The 16,029-nt window shown below is 31.8% G+C and overlaps 1 protein-coding gene across 2 annotated transcripts in view; it reads left to right on the forward strand.

Moving 5' to 3' along the window:
* The first annotated feature begins 2,124 nt into the window (after positions 1–2,124).
* The window catches only part of LOC118184073 (U3 small nucleolar ribonucleoprotein MPP10), a 79,457-nt gene continuing 65,552 nt past the window's right edge, over positions 2,125–16,029 (forward strand). For both annotated transcript variants that reach the window (XM_085815604.1, XM_085815605.1), the window contains exons 1-3: positions 2,125–2,273; positions 2,400–3,018; positions 12,767–12,873. In XM_085815604.1, coding sequence (XP_085671730.1) covers positions 2,188–2,273; positions 2,400–3,018; positions 12,767–12,873 — 812 coding nt within the window. In that variant the 5' untranslated portion in view covers positions 2,125–2,187. The remainder of the gene's footprint in view (positions 2,274–2,399; positions 3,019–12,766; positions 12,874–16,029) is intronic.

Below are 16,029 nucleotides of genomic sequence, written 5' to 3' on the forward strand. Positions count from 1 at the left end.
TAGAATAGAGCTATGTATAAATCTAATATATATATATCCTAAGTAGCGCTTTCGAGATATGAAGAACGCAATTTGAATTTCGTGAATCGGCCCAGTAGAATGGGAGATATAGAAATGTTCCATTTTTTTTCGCAGTGCATATTTGTCTAGGAAATTCTTTGACGCATATTGTGCTATAATGTATAAGATTAATTAGTCGTAATACTTTTTATACTATTCGTCGGAATGGATTTAACTATTTCTAAACTCGAAATTTGTTTATGCAAAATATCCTCTAACTTTTCTAAATAGTTTAAGAGAAAATGACTGATACACAGAAATTTTAACACTACCATAATTTGAAATTCAAAACTCAATATAAATATTAAATAAACTTAACTCTTATTTTTATGTACTTCATATTAAAAATTTTCATTTAAATCATTGCTTATATTAATTGAAGCAAAATTAAAATTGCTACAGATAAAGTAGGCACAAAAACCTAACATACATATGCATATATTAAAAATGTGCTATCCTGCTCAAAAAATAAGCAACAAAGGCAAAACAAGGAATAAAACAAAAGCGTTTTAATTATATGCTTGAATTGATCTAAGAGGTCGGTATGGCATTGCTAGACCACAAAGCAAACAATAAGGCAAAGAAATACAAAAACACATATATTACGACCATCGAATTTTTCGAAAAAAATTTGAATTATAACCTGTAAAATTTTTACCATAATAATTTATTACATAGTGAAAGACCGAATGGGTCAGAAGAATATACAATGGAAACTTCTGGGCTATAGCGGTGACAATGGCGAAGTAAGCTGGCAATAGGGTGGTTTATCACTTGTTATGGTAAAAGCGTCCATTCCTGTAGGAATGCATATCGGAGATTGGGGGGGGGGGGGGTGCCGGCCGTACATTGCGACCTACTATCCGTAGTCACAACGTGTCCCACACATGCTGTAAGGGATTTCGGGTCTGCTAATCTAGCAGGCTACGGCAGATGTGTAATGGTTTCACTCTCCAAATCGCACCATTCGAGCTCTATTCGGGCAGGTGTTATCGTCCATAAATATCGCTTCGGTACCTATTGCAATAATAAAAGGACACACAAGAAGATGTAGAATTTAGTCGCGATATCACGCTGTGATGGAACCACCAGGAATCAAGTAGAGGTCGGTGTGACTGTTGGTTGTTATCCAGCCCATGTAGATTAACCTCTTAATGGTCTTTTTTGATGACGTTTCGCGGCCGATATCGAGTCCATGGTTCTCACCATATCATTGCCCTTTGGGTATAGTTCTCGATGTTATAATCGAGTCTTCTTGTAAAGAGTACGTGGTACCACTGCTCTAGTGTTCAGCTGCGCTGTTCACAGGCCTAATTCAACCGCTCTTTGACATGCGATGGGAACAAAGAAACGCATACCACAGGTCGTCGGGCGTACATTCCATCATCATGCAGTTTGGCGCGATATAGTTTGGAGGGATATGTGCCATCCTGCAGTAACAGAGAGATGCGAAGCCAGCTGTCATACAGCATTATGCACATAGCAAGAGAAAGCGATCGTCTGCCATTGTGGTAATCATGTTGCGTCCTTTAGCTAAATATAATTAACATCATCCCTGTAATTTTAGTACATTTCTTTTTTCATTTACACTTATATTACAGTTTTCACTATTATGTGTGCTATTTTTGCAAAAAATGCAGTTTTCTTTTACGGGAGTTAATAATTCGGCAGCGGACGAGGGGTTAACTTATTGTTTGTGTAAAATTATTTTTGTGTTTGTCAAAATGTTTATTCTTTCCGTTCGATGGAATGGATTTCAGCTCCGGTTTATTAACTGCTTACGTTTCTTCAATTTCTTTTTTCAAGAAAGCAATTAAACCTGTAACATCAGATTCCTCCTTTGGATCACCTTTCGCGCTAACCCAGAAATGATGCTTCGCGCGCTAACCCAATAATACTTGTTCGGTTCGGTTCGAAGTGAGAAAAAAAGTTTAAGCTAAATGACTGATGCTATAGAAACTCTTTTCCCTCTTAAATGATTTTTCACCGATAATATACTGACAAATTTGCTGTGCCTAACTAAAATTCCTGCAAAGGTTTGGCTTTGTCTGCTATAATTTCTCCTATATTGCTTTATTAAGATAATGAATTTTGGCAACACTAGTTCATCTCTTGTAAACAAGCAAGATGGAAACGTGCGTTGAAGACAGCATTTTTGAAGATATACTCTTGTCTTTCGAGGAGTTAACGAAGAACCCTGAAATTTATGTTGAGTACGTATTAGCTGTGCCTTTTTTTTTTCTTTTTACTCTAATTTTATCTGTATTAAATGCAGTTTTTTTTATGTATAACATTGTAACTGAATCACAAATTATTTATTCTTTCCCTCTGTTTTCTAGGCAGCATCCAGAAAGTACTGCAAAATTTCAGTCAATTACGAAATCATTGTATGATTTCACATGGAAACTCAATTCTTATACTCATTTAAAGTCGGAATCACTACCAAAATTATTGGTAGAGGGTTTCGATGAGGAGCAAATCTGGCAGCAAATTGAATTGCAAAATAAATGTGCTGTGACATCATTCTCTAAAATTATATCTAATATCAATCCACAAAATGCTGTCCTTCATATTACTACAGAAAACAATTCGTCACAGAAAGGCACTCATGACGAAGAAGAATGCATGCTGGATGATCAGTCATCTATCAATGATGAAAATGAAGAATATGTGTTTGATGACGATGATTCAGATTCTTCTGTTGAACTTCCCCCAAAAACAGAAGTAAAGTCAAAACCACTTGAAAGATCGAAACATTCATCTATAGTTGATGATCAGTTTTTCAAGTTGTCAAAAATGGAGCAGTTTTTAAAATTAGAAGATTTAAAAGAGGAAAAAAGTGATACTATAACATCAGAGAATGAAGATGAGATCGATTTATTTCAAGATATTCCTTCTGATAATACAGATGATTCTGCGGGTGGATCAGATGAAGAACCAAGCAGCAAAACCAAAAAAGTATGTATACATTAATTTCCACCAATGGTTTTCTTTATGTATTTGGCAATTTTTTGTGTTAAGTATAGGTATTAATCACTTTACATTTTGTATGGCATTCAAATATCAGGAATTCAGTATTTTCAATACTTTGCATGTTAGAATGACAGCAGTGCAGTGCTGCATTCTGAGAGTGCAGAGATTTCAGCAGAATTAATTTTTTGGTTGATCTTTACATTACGGTAACTTAGCGAAAATTTGGCGACCAACTCCCCTACAGCAACCCTCTATTTTTTTTTTCCCCGCCGCCATTTTGTCTTCACGAAGTAAAGACATGTTTCTTTTCTTCTTATCTACTGAACACTTCTTCCAACAATCTACTAGCCGAATTACACTTATGCTAGAAATTTTATCAAACAAAACTGCTTAATCATGACAAATATTCATTGCAAAATTTGGAAAAAGTGCACAATACCATACACCTTACGCGTTTTTCAAAATAACACATACACATAAACCATGTACACGCCGACTTATTTTTACTTAAAAAAAAATCCCAGAATTGCACAAAAATGGCATTGCGCACACTCTTCACTATATCCATGTACACTGCTTTTTTCTCATAAATTCGAAAAATTTCACGAAAATACGTGACAATTTTCTCAATCTTTAAACCCGGTAAAAAGAACATATATGAAATTACCTGATCACGAAAAAGTATTTACCCTTTACAAATATGAACATTTCCACATATAAAATAAATAAAATATCCAAAAACTTTTACCTCTAAATCATCTATTACATTATACACGTCACCAACGAATTCATACATGAAGCATTACATATATTTAGTATCAAATATTTAAATTATTTCCATGCACGTTTATTTCAACTTAAACGTAAACCAAATTCCTACAAGCATAAAATTCACAAAATAACTATCATTTCATTAAAATATCACTGAACCATGTACACGTCGACTTACTTTTACTTAAAAAAACATCCCAGAATTGCACAAAAATGGCATTGCGCACACTCTTCACTATATCCATGTACACTGCTTTTATCTCATAAATTAAAAAAATTTCACGAAAATACATGACAATTTTCTCAATCTTTAAACCCGGAAATAAGAACATATATGAAATTACATGATTGCGAAAAAGTATTTACCCTTTACAAATATCAACATTTCCACCTATAAAATAAATAAAATATCCAAAAACTTTTACCTCTAAATCATCTATTACATTATACACGTCAAAAACGAATTCATACCTCAAGCATTACAAATACTTAATGTCAAATATTTAAATTATTTCCATGCACGTTTATTTCAACTTAAACATACACCAAATTCCTACAAGTATAAAATTCACAAAATAACTATCATTTCGGTTGATCTTTACATTACGGTAACTGGTAGTTTGGCGACATTTTGGAGGCGATAAAGGTTACTACCTGGGACTTTGGTAATAATGTGAGCAGTACTGAGTTCCGATTACGCATTATTTTGTGTGGGGGAAATGCAAGATCATGGGATATGTCATGTGATATTAATGGACGAATTACGGTTCTTTAATCGGAAAAGGGGGGAAATCGGGGAAAAATCTGGAAATTTTGTATTTGGCTTTATTCTGTGTTGTGTGAAATAGTGTTTGTGAATTTTTGGATCCCATGGCCGTAAGTAAAGTGAATTCGAAATGGGTATTTAGTGGTATTGAAAAGGATAGTAAGAAATGTTTTTTAAGGTTGTGTGAGAGAGAAATAAACATGTTTTATTATGTTATTTATTTTACCTGGTATCTTGCTTTGAAAGATAAGTATGATTTTAAAGATTCTGAAAGAGAATGAAGAAAAGTGTATCCGCCACGTAATGAAGATTCTGAAGGAGATTAGGTAAGTTAGTATTTTTAATTATTTTTATGCATTGTTGGAAATGTAAGGTGGAAAGGAATTTGGTATTATTGGGAAAATTGTTATTAGCAATGATTTAGTTTAAAGTAATTAGGATTGTAAGGTAATTTTTATTAATTGAATGTATGTGCTCATGTATATTTTAAGTGGTGTTTTTGAATTTAATTATATTTTAATGAAATGATAGTTATTTTGTGAATTTTATACTTGTAGGAATTTGGTGTATGTTTAAGTTGAAATAAATGTGCATGGAAATAATTTAAATATTTGTAATGCTTCATGTATGAATTCGTTGGTGACGTGTATAATGTAATAGATGATTTAGAGGTAAAAGTTTTTGGATATTTTATTTATTTTATATGTGGAAATGTTCATATTTGTAAAGGGTAAATACTTTTTCGCGATCATGTAATTTCATATATGTTCTTTTTACCGGGTTTAAAGATTGAGAAAATTGTCCTGTATTTTCGTGAAATTTTTCGAATTTATGAGAAAAAAGCAGTGTACATGGATATAGTGAAGAGTGTGCGCAATGCCATTTTTGTGCAATTCTGGGATGTTTTTTTAAGTAAAAATAAGTCGGCGTGTACATGGTTTATGTGTATGTGTTATTTTGAAAAACGCGTAAGGTGTATTGTATTGTGCACTTTTTCTGAATTTTGGAGTGAATATTTGTCATGATTAAGCAGTTTTGTTTGATAAAATTTCTAGCATAAGTGTAATTCGGCTAGTAGATTGTTGGAAGAAGTGTTCAGTAGATAAGAAGAAAAGAAACATGTCTTTACTTCGTGAAGACAAAATGGCGGCGGGGAAAAAAAAATAGAGGGTTGCTGTAGGGGAGTTGGTCGCCAAATTTTCGCCAAAAAATTGCCAAGTTACCGTAATGTAAAGATCAACCATCATTTCATTAAAATATAATTAAATTCAAAAACACCACTTAAAATATACATGAGCACATACATTCAATTAATAAAAATTACCTTACAATCCTAATTACTTTAAACTAAATCATTGCTAATAACAATTTTCCCAATAATACCAAATTCCTTTCCACCTTACATTTCCAACAATGCATAAAAATAATTAAAAATACTAACTTACCTAATCTCCTTCAGAATCTTCATTACGTGGCGGATACACTTTTCTTCATTCTCTTTCAGAATCTTTAAAATCATACTTATCTTTCAAAGCAAGATACCAGGTAAAATAAATAACATAATAAAACATGTTTATTTCTCTCTCACACAACCTTAAAAAACATTTCTTACTATCCTTTTCAATACCACTAAATACCCATTTCGAATTCACTTTACGGTTGATCTTTACATTACGGTAACTGGTAGTTTGGCGACATTTTGGACGTGATAAAGGTTACTACCTGGGACTTTGGTAATAATGTGAGCAGTACTCACTTCCGATTACGCATTATTTTGTGTGGGGGAAATGAGAGATCATGGGGTATGTCATGTGATATTAATGGACGAATTACGGTTCTTTAATCGGAAAAGGGGGGAAATCGGGAAAAAATCTGGAAATTTTGTATTTGGCTTTATTCTGTGTTGTGTGAAATAGTGTTTGTGAATTTTTGGATCCCAAGGCCGTAAATAAAGTGGGTTGATCTTAACATTATGGTAACTTGGCGATTTTTTGGCGAAAATTTGGCGACCAACTCCCCTACAGCAACCCTCTATTTTTTTTCCCCGCCGCCATTTTGTCTTCACGAAGTAAAGACATGTTTCTTTTCTTTTTATCTCCTGAACACTTCTTCCAACAATCTACTAGCTGAATTACACTTATGCTAGAGATTTTATCAAACAAAACTGCTTAATCATGACAAATATTCACTGCAAAATTAGGAAAACTGCACAATACCATTCTGCTTACGCATTTTTTAAAATAACACATACACATAAACCATGTACACGCCGACTTATTTTTACTTAAAAAAACATCCCAGAATTGCACAAAAATGGCATTGCGCACACTCTTCACTATATCCAAGTGCACTGCTTTTTTCTCATAAATTACAAAAATTTCACGAAAATACATGACAATTTTCTCAATCTTTAAATCCGGTAAAAAGAACATATATGAAATTACCTGATCGCGAAAAAGTATTTACCCTTTACAAATATGAACATTTCCACATATAAAATAAATAAAATATCCAAAAACTTTTACCTCTAAATCCTCTATTACATTATACACGTCACCAACGAATTCATACCGCAAGCATTACAAATACTTAGTATCAAATATTTAAATTATTTCCATGCACGTTTATTTCAACTTAAACGTATACCAAATTCCTACAAGCATAAAATTCACAAAATAACTATCATTTCATTAAAATATCACTAAACCATGTACACATCGACTTATTTTTACTTAAAAAAACATCCCAGAATTGCACAAAAATGGCATTGCGCACACTCTTCACTATATCCATGTACACTGCTTTTTTCTCATAAATTAAAAAAATTTCACGAAAATACATGACAATTTTCTCAATCTTTAAACCCGGAAAAAAGAACATATATGAAATTACATGATCGCGAAAAAGTATTTACCCTTTACAAATATCAACATTTCCACCTATAAAATAAATAAAATATCCAAAAACTTTTACCTCTAAATCATCTATTACATTATACACGTCACCAACGAATTCATACCTCAAGCATTACAAATACTTAATATCAAATATTTAAATTATTTCCATGCACGTTTATTTCAACTTAAATGTATACCAAATTCCTACAAACATAAAATTCACAAAATAACTATCATTTAATTAAAATATCACTAAACCATGTACACGCCGACTTATTTTTACTTAAAAAAACATCCCAGAATTGCACAAAAATGGCATTGCACACACTCTTCACTATATCCATGTACACTGCTTTTTTCTCATAAATTAAAAAAATTTCACGAAAATACATGACAATTTTCTCAATCTTTAAACCCGGTAAAAAGAACATATATGAAATTACCTGATCACGAAAAAGTATTTACCCTTTACAAATATGAACATTTCCACATATAAAATAAATAAAATATCCAAAAACTTTTACCTCTAAATCATCTATTACATTATACACGTCACCAACTAATTCATACCGCAAGCATTACAAATACTTAGTATCAAATATTTAAATTATTTCCATGCACGTTTATTTCAACTTAAACGTATACCAAATTCCTACAAACATAAAATTCACAAAATAACTATCATTTAATTAAAATATCACTAAACCATGTACACGCCGACTTATTTTTACTTAAAAAAACATCCCAGAATTTCACAAAAATGGCATTGCGCACACTCTTCACTATATCCATGTACACAGCTTTTTTCTCATAAATTAGAAAAATTTCACGAAAATACATGACAATTTTCTCAATCTTTAATCCCGATAAAAAGAACATATATGAAATTACCTGATCGCGAAAAAGTATTTACCCTTTTCAAATATGAACATTTCCACATATAAAATAAATAAAATATCCAAAAACTTTTACCTCTAAACCATCTATTACATTATACACGTCACCAATGAATTCATACCGCAACCATTACAAATACTTAGTGTCAGATATTTAAATTATTTCCATGCACTTTTACTTCAACTAAAACGTATACCAAATTCCTACAAACATAAAATTCACAAAATAACTATCATTTCATTAAAATATAATTAAATTCAAAAACACTACTTAAAATATAAATGAGCACATACATTAAATTAATACATACATAAATACCCATTTCGAATTCACTTTAGTTACGGCCATGGGATCCAAAAATTCACGAACACTGTTTCACACAACACAGAATAAAGCCAAATACAAAATTTCCAGATTTTTTCCCGATTTCCCCCCTTTTCCGATTTAAGAACCGTAATTTGTCCATTAATGACACATATCACATGACATATCCCATGATCTCTCATTTCCCTCACACAAAATAATGCGTAATCGGAACTGAGTACTGCTCACATTATTACCAAAGTCCCAGGTAGTAACCTTTATCGCCTCCAAAATGTCGCCAAACTGCCAGTTACCATATTGTAAAGATCAACCGAAAGTTTTTCCACCAAAAAACTTTCTTAATTAAGTTAGGGAAAAAAAAAAACATGAAAGCAGTACTTTTAGTGTGAGTACTTATAACCACCCAAATCTATGATTTTCTGCCAATGTTTTGGTAGTTTTTCAAAGCCTTTGGCCTAAAAGATGTAGTTGCAAGTATAAAAAAAAGGTAGATATCCAAAGGAGCGATATTCTGGCTATATAGTAGATGTGGCGAATGATCCCATTTGAGTCCGTACAAAGTCCAGCCGGTGAATGCAGACAAATGTAGTCTTGCATTATCTTGATAGAACATTCCCGTTTTGCCCTGGAACTCAGTTCAACATTTTTCCTTGATAGCATTGTCATCATGGACTAGCTCACTGTACACCTTACTGTACTTTTCCCAGATATTCTTTGTGGATAATACCAGAGCAATCCCAGCAGATACAAAGCATGATCCTTTTATTAGTCAAACTGCTGTTTGCGATGCTGCCGACTGGCTCACTGGGTGCAAATGAAACCCCTTTTCAGCTTGAGTTGTTGAAGTAAATTCACTTTTCATCACAAGTGATGATCTGGTCCAGAATTTTGTTCTTGCAGTGTTATTCAAGGAGATTAATGCAGGTCTGAACACGTCTGTCCTTATTTGCTTGAGTCAGCTCATCTGGCACCCATCTGCAATGGGGGAATTTTGCAGCGAAATCATCAACAGTTTATATGAAATAGAGTGATATAAAAATAGTTCATGGTAAACCGAGACACAGTCAATCATAAGGTTCTGGCGAACTAAGACGTGGAGAACATGTTTTTAACATAGATGGAAACAAATAAGACAGAAAAGTAGCCGGAAGGGTTAAAATTTGTTCAAGCAATGAAAAAGCATATCATGAGGAAACCAAATGCTCACCTTACGAAGCTATGCTTGGTTGTCCTATGAAGTCCTACTGACTTCCTAACTCAGTTTTGCCACATAGTGATGTATAGTGTGACTAATGGACATGGCAGTAACGTTTAACTTCTTAGCTAGCTCTCGCGTGGTTCCATAGTGATCTTCCACAAGTTCTCGCGGGCAAGCCTTATCAACGGCAGTAGGCCGCCCAGAGTACTCTGCTTCTTCAGTGTCATTGTCCCCATTTTTGAATTTTTGATACCTAATCTTCACACTGTCATATTATACAACATTAATACCTAAAGCTGTATGCATGATTTGGTGACATTCTATAGCTGAATTTTTGGAACTGGAAGTAAATGATGGTTCTAATCTGGTAGCATGATAGTTCAATTTCAGACACCTTGTACTTAATAATAATGATATCTTTTTACAAATTTCATGAAAAAAATGATTAAACACGTGAGTGCAAACTATTACGCCAATGATATTTGTGGTGACGGGGAAACTTTCGTTACAATCCGATATATACATGGTAATATATATTGCATCAAAAATACATAGTCAAAAGTCGTTAATCCGGACTCGTCGGGACTTCGGCGATTCCGGATTATCAATTTTTCCGAATTATAGATCATCAGTTTAAATCTGGTAAGATGGCATGCAGAAATTACAAAATTAAAAATATGAAACCGTAATTTATGAAATAAAGAACAATTATGATCTAAAGGGTATCAAAATTTACAAAAAGAAAAAGCTTAATATTACTTTATTAAACATTTCTTTCAATGTAAGTTGCTTCGTTTCATGTGATAATACTTTCTCTTTAATTCTATTAAACACACATAATTTCTTGTTTCGTTACAAAGTTCCGCTGTTCAAGTCCTATAATTGCTGTGTTGAGAATACCGACTAATTTGTCAATCGAAATGTTTTCTCAATAACCTGTGGGTCACTTTCTTCACTATCGGAAGCGAATTATAATGACGAGGAACTTGATTTAAATCATATCAAAGACTGAGTACATCGAGATGAAATACTAAACTTAGTAAGGAATTATTAGCCAAATAAAATAAAAACATCTGCCCTGAAGATAAGGATAGTGCTGACAGATCAACTTCCAATCCGCGGTGTGAAATTGATAAACAGATTTCGGATACTTTCGCTTTGTAGATACAAATTACATAATAGTAAATATATATCGGAAATTCTATTTGACATAATGAAAAGTTCAAGCTTACTTTTATGAAATTGCTCTAACAGTCCGCAAAAAATAATAAGCCGGATCCAATTCGAAAATTAAGGAACAACGCAATCTGCAACATTAACTAAATTAAATAATTTTTGCTTAGATTATACCACCCGTTACACATTAAACGCGCATGCGCAAAAATATATTCGCATCCGTAAAGGTCTTACACGCACTCGTAAAGCTACAAACTTGCGTGATCGCGACGCATGCGCAGAAAGTTTGTAGCTTTGAGGTCCGGATTATGGGTGTCCGAATTAATGGCTTTTGACTGTATATGTTTTTGATCATATGTGTTATAAAAATTTTGATGAGTTGAAATTGATGACAAAAGAAAAAGGTGTGACATTTTCTGACTGATGAAAAAATGCATAATTAAAACTGTTTGTATTGTTTTTGGCTGATCTTTGGAATATGGTAACTGGTAGTTTGGCGACATTTTGGAGGCGATAAAGGTTACTACCTAGGACTTTGGTTTGGACAGTTCTTTAATCGGAAAAGGGGAGAAATCAGGAAAAAATCTGGAAATTTTGTATTTAGCTCTATTCTGTGTTGTGTGAAACAGTGTTCATTAATTTTTGGATCCCATGGCCCTAACTAACGTGAATTCGAAATGGGTATTTAGTGGGATTGAAAGGGGTAGTAATAAGTGTTTTTTTAAGGTTATGTGAGATAGAAGTAAAGATGTTTTATTAAGTTATTTATTTTACCTGGTACCTTGCTGTGAACTATAAGTATGATTTTAAAGGTTCTGAAACAGGCGCACATACGCTTGCTTTTCATGTAGCGGAGGAAATAAGAAAAGTTTCTCACACACGTAATCAAGATTCTGAAGAAGATTAGGTAAGTTAGTATTTTTAATTATTTGAGGATATTATTTTTATGCATTGTTCTAAATGTAAGGAGTAAATAAAATAATATGGTATTATTAGAAAATTGTTATTAGCAATGATTTTTATATTTTAAGTAGTGTTTTTGAATTTAATTATATTTTAATTAAATGATAGTTATTTTGTGAATTTTATGTTTGTAGGAATTTGGTATACGTTTCAGTTGAAGTAAACGTGCATGGAAATAATTTAAATATTTGATACTAAGTATTTGTAACCATTTGTAATGTTTGCGGTATGAATTCGTTGGTGACGTTTATAATATAATAGATAATTTAGAGGTAAAAGAGGTAAAGTCAGGTAATTTCATATATGTTCTTTTTACCGGATTTAAAGATTCACAAAATTTTCATGCATTTTCGTGAAATTTTTCAAATTTATGAGAAAAATGCAGTGTACATGGATATAGTGAAGAGTGTGCGCAATGCCATTTTTATGCAATTCTGGGATATTTTTTTTAAGTAAAAATAAATATTAATACATGCTATTTAAATACCGGTCTTCATGACGGATCTAAAATCCTGTAACTCTCAGAATGTTAAATAACTCCCTTAAAATTCAAAAATAAGTAACTGTTGTGTTCTACAGTGTGCTTTAAACATTACTCATGATTTTTTAGGAGGGTGAAAATGTTAAATTCATAACAAGATTTTTTGTGAACAGGAAATTGTAGTATTTGTTTATATGTTCTTTTTACATTTTTATTATTTTAAAAGTTAAAGTCTGTATATTATTTTTGTAATCCATTAGTCATCTAAAGATCTAATGTATGAAGATTTCTTTGATGCACCAGAAATGGGAGATGAAAATGCTGAAGAATATTCAGATGCAAAATTAAGTTCCAGAGATGGTGAAAAGTATGTACTTTTATTAATTACAACTAGAATTCATATTCTTAGTTCCTGTCCTGAATTTACCAATTGCTGTTGTGTAATGTTCTGTTTGTGTCTAAGTGAAAAAGGCTACAGTAATTATTATAAAAACAATCTTAAATTATTTTTTCTAAGTCCCAGATACCTAACAACTTAAACTATTTAATGTCAATGGCTAATATTTCTAACATTTATAAAGGATAATTAGCAATGTAAGCCCATCTTATCAGTTTTTTGAAGGCTTCTCATTCTAGTCACAAAGTATATTTATTGTTTTTTAAAAATCAGTCAGTGATTCAGGAATTCCTTTTAATAGCGACCTGGGCAATTCCTATAAATCTGCTTATGAGCGAGTTTCTTTTTTTAGGAAATCCCAAAACTCATACTGTTTACTTTCTGAATGATTCTGTATGAATACTGTCATGTGCTTATCTTATATGTTGACAAGTCTGTTTAAATATCCTGAAAATAACATCCTTAGATGCTGAAGTACTTTTTTGTATAAACTTGTAGAATATCTGTGTCATTTTGACATGAAGTTAATCTATCTCTGTCCCTTTAGAGTTTTATTTTTGTATTATTTTTAACCAATTCACTTAGATGGGCACAGCTAAAAATTTTATTATGTATCTTAATTTGAACGAATTCTAGAGTTATTTTCTCCTGGAACTTTAGCCGGTATCATTTTGACCCTACAATGTAAATTTACCAAAAAAAAAAAAAAAAGTGTCACCTTGAATTCTGCTTTCTTTCCCTGCCCAGTCTTGTTAAGAGCATTAGATTAATTTAAAATTAATTCTAGTAGCTTAGTTTTAGTGATATAATGCTGTATCTAAACTGTATAGAGTATTCATTTCCTAGTAAAACACTATGCCCACTTGACCATGTCTGTTTATACTATTTCAACTGGATAATTAAAATATCCATATTGATATTGATTTCAAAGGAGAATTATTTTTAATGTTTTTGCTTATTTAGAAAGGGAACATATATTGACCTCAAGATCAAAGATTAGCTAAATGTGTATTGCTTAGATTTTTGGAACCAAGTATTAAATGACAAAATTGTGAGAATAAGTAATTTTTTCTCCTTATTAGTATTAGCAAAAAAATTATAATTTAAAGACAATGTTTGTAGGAACTGTGAGTTTTGCAAAGAGAAGAATTTGGCTTTTTTCATATTAACAGAACCAGCTTAGGAGAAGTTACCAAATTTTCAAAATGTGCCAAACTTTGGCAACTGTGCACATAACCACTCTTCCAGCAACCATGCTCATAACAATCCTTCAGTCAAGCAACACTCATTTTTGTATGCACTCTTTTTTTGCTGTATTTTGTGTTTCAACTGTTTTTATAAACAAATCATAATATTTTCCCCTTTGTTTTAAGGCAGAAACAGTGGTAAAATTTCTGCAGGAATACAAAATTTTACTGAAAAATCTCTAATGGAAGTAACAAGAAAATGTGTTTCCTAGTTAGCCACTGTTACTGAGGTTTGCATGAAGCCAAGTCTCCACAATTCTCTGATTTTTTTTTTTTTTTTTTTTTTTTTTTTAAGCAGAGATAGATTTTTGTATATTTCAAGAGAAGAATAGTGCAAAACACTTACAGAGACTTAAATAAGAATGTCAGCATTTTATTATTTTAATGCATCACATAATGCTTATTTCATACTTAAAGTTTGTACTTTTAAATTATTAACCTATGTTTTTGTTTCATATGTTGGTGTTTACGAACTTATTATAAATATCAATAGTTTGAGAATGCTTCTGAAAAAATAACGCACAAAAAGTGCCAACTTGCACCCAATAAGTAATTTTTACTATTTCGTCTATAAAAAATCGCCAAGAAGGCTGTGTTAATATGTAATTACCAGACTTTCAAGTAGTTTGAAAAGTGCTGTATTTATGTACAATGAATTTTTAAAAAAGGGGGTAGAAATGAAAATATACTTAAATCTTTTGGAATTTTAAAACTTTGGTTATTAATTCTGCACTTTAAATATGAAATCTTTGCAGTCTTAAAAAGATACTGTAATTTTTTAAGATGTATGTTTTAAAAGTATTTAAAATGTCAAAAAATTATAGAAGTTTTATTTAAAAAAATCTTTAAAACTTTATATATATTTACAAATAAAATTTCATGCTTAGGATCATCTGATATGTCAGAGATTAAAGTTCTAAATTTAGATGTGATTAAATATGTCAGTATGCATGAAAATTTTCATACTTTCTGATTATCCGCACCTCTTTGAAAGTTGCCAGTTTAGTATTGGAAAACATTTATTTGGCTTCTGTTAAGCTTTATGGCTCATAAGTACTTATTTATTCACTGTGTAATAATTATAAATAGTAATAAAAAGAAATATTTTCTAAGAAATAAGGAAATTTATGAGAAGAAAACAAAAATGTATGTTGCCAACATAATACAGGGTGTTTCATATTGAATGAGAGAAAAAGAATAGCATAGTACAAATTCTGTAATTGATTTATTAAGCCAACACAATTTAATTCTGAAACTACAATTATACAAATTTTATCTGGTAACAGCAAAAAATCTTCTGGTTATAAAATTGCTGCTAGAGACACTATTAATCAGTCTGTTTAAAAATGATCAGACGATGTAAGGGAAGCCCCGTATTTCTTGATAGTTAATCAATCATCACACAGAAAGAGTTTTGTGTCTTTAGTCTAGATTAAGCTGGAACATAGTTAGTCCAAAAGGTGTCTTCACTAAGGAAAGAGGTGATCAGTCAAATTAGGTAGACCAGTCTGCAGCTCCATGGCCACCACAGGATTTGAAAAAGCTGTACAGTAATGAGCCAAAGTGCACAGTTTTGGACAATATTCAGTCTTGAAGAGGGGAATCAGATGCTGTTATAAGTGATTCTGCATCATAGTCAAGAATTCAATGAATATAAGAGAGATACTTGTCTATTCCAGTTTAGTTTTGGATCCAATCCTCAAGTAAGTCATGCCATCAGTTCTAGACTAAGGTTGATTTCATCTAAGGTTGATTTTAGTATTTTTAGTGCTCAGAGCAAAGAGTTCAAATGGGGTCTTATTTGCATCTGTCCATTTGTCTAAGATTTTTAAAGCTGAGTTCAGAATTCTATCCAGTTGGACAATGTCCTTTTCTGTAC

The sequence above is a fragment of the Stegodyphus dumicola genome, chromosome 4 (assembly GCF_044657685.1).
Source record: "Stegodyphus dumicola isolate Sdum_Otavi_A_Nest chromosome 4, ASM4465768v1".
Taxonomy (NCBI): domain Eukaryota; kingdom Metazoa; phylum Arthropoda; class Arachnida; order Araneae; family Eresidae; genus Stegodyphus; species Stegodyphus dumicola.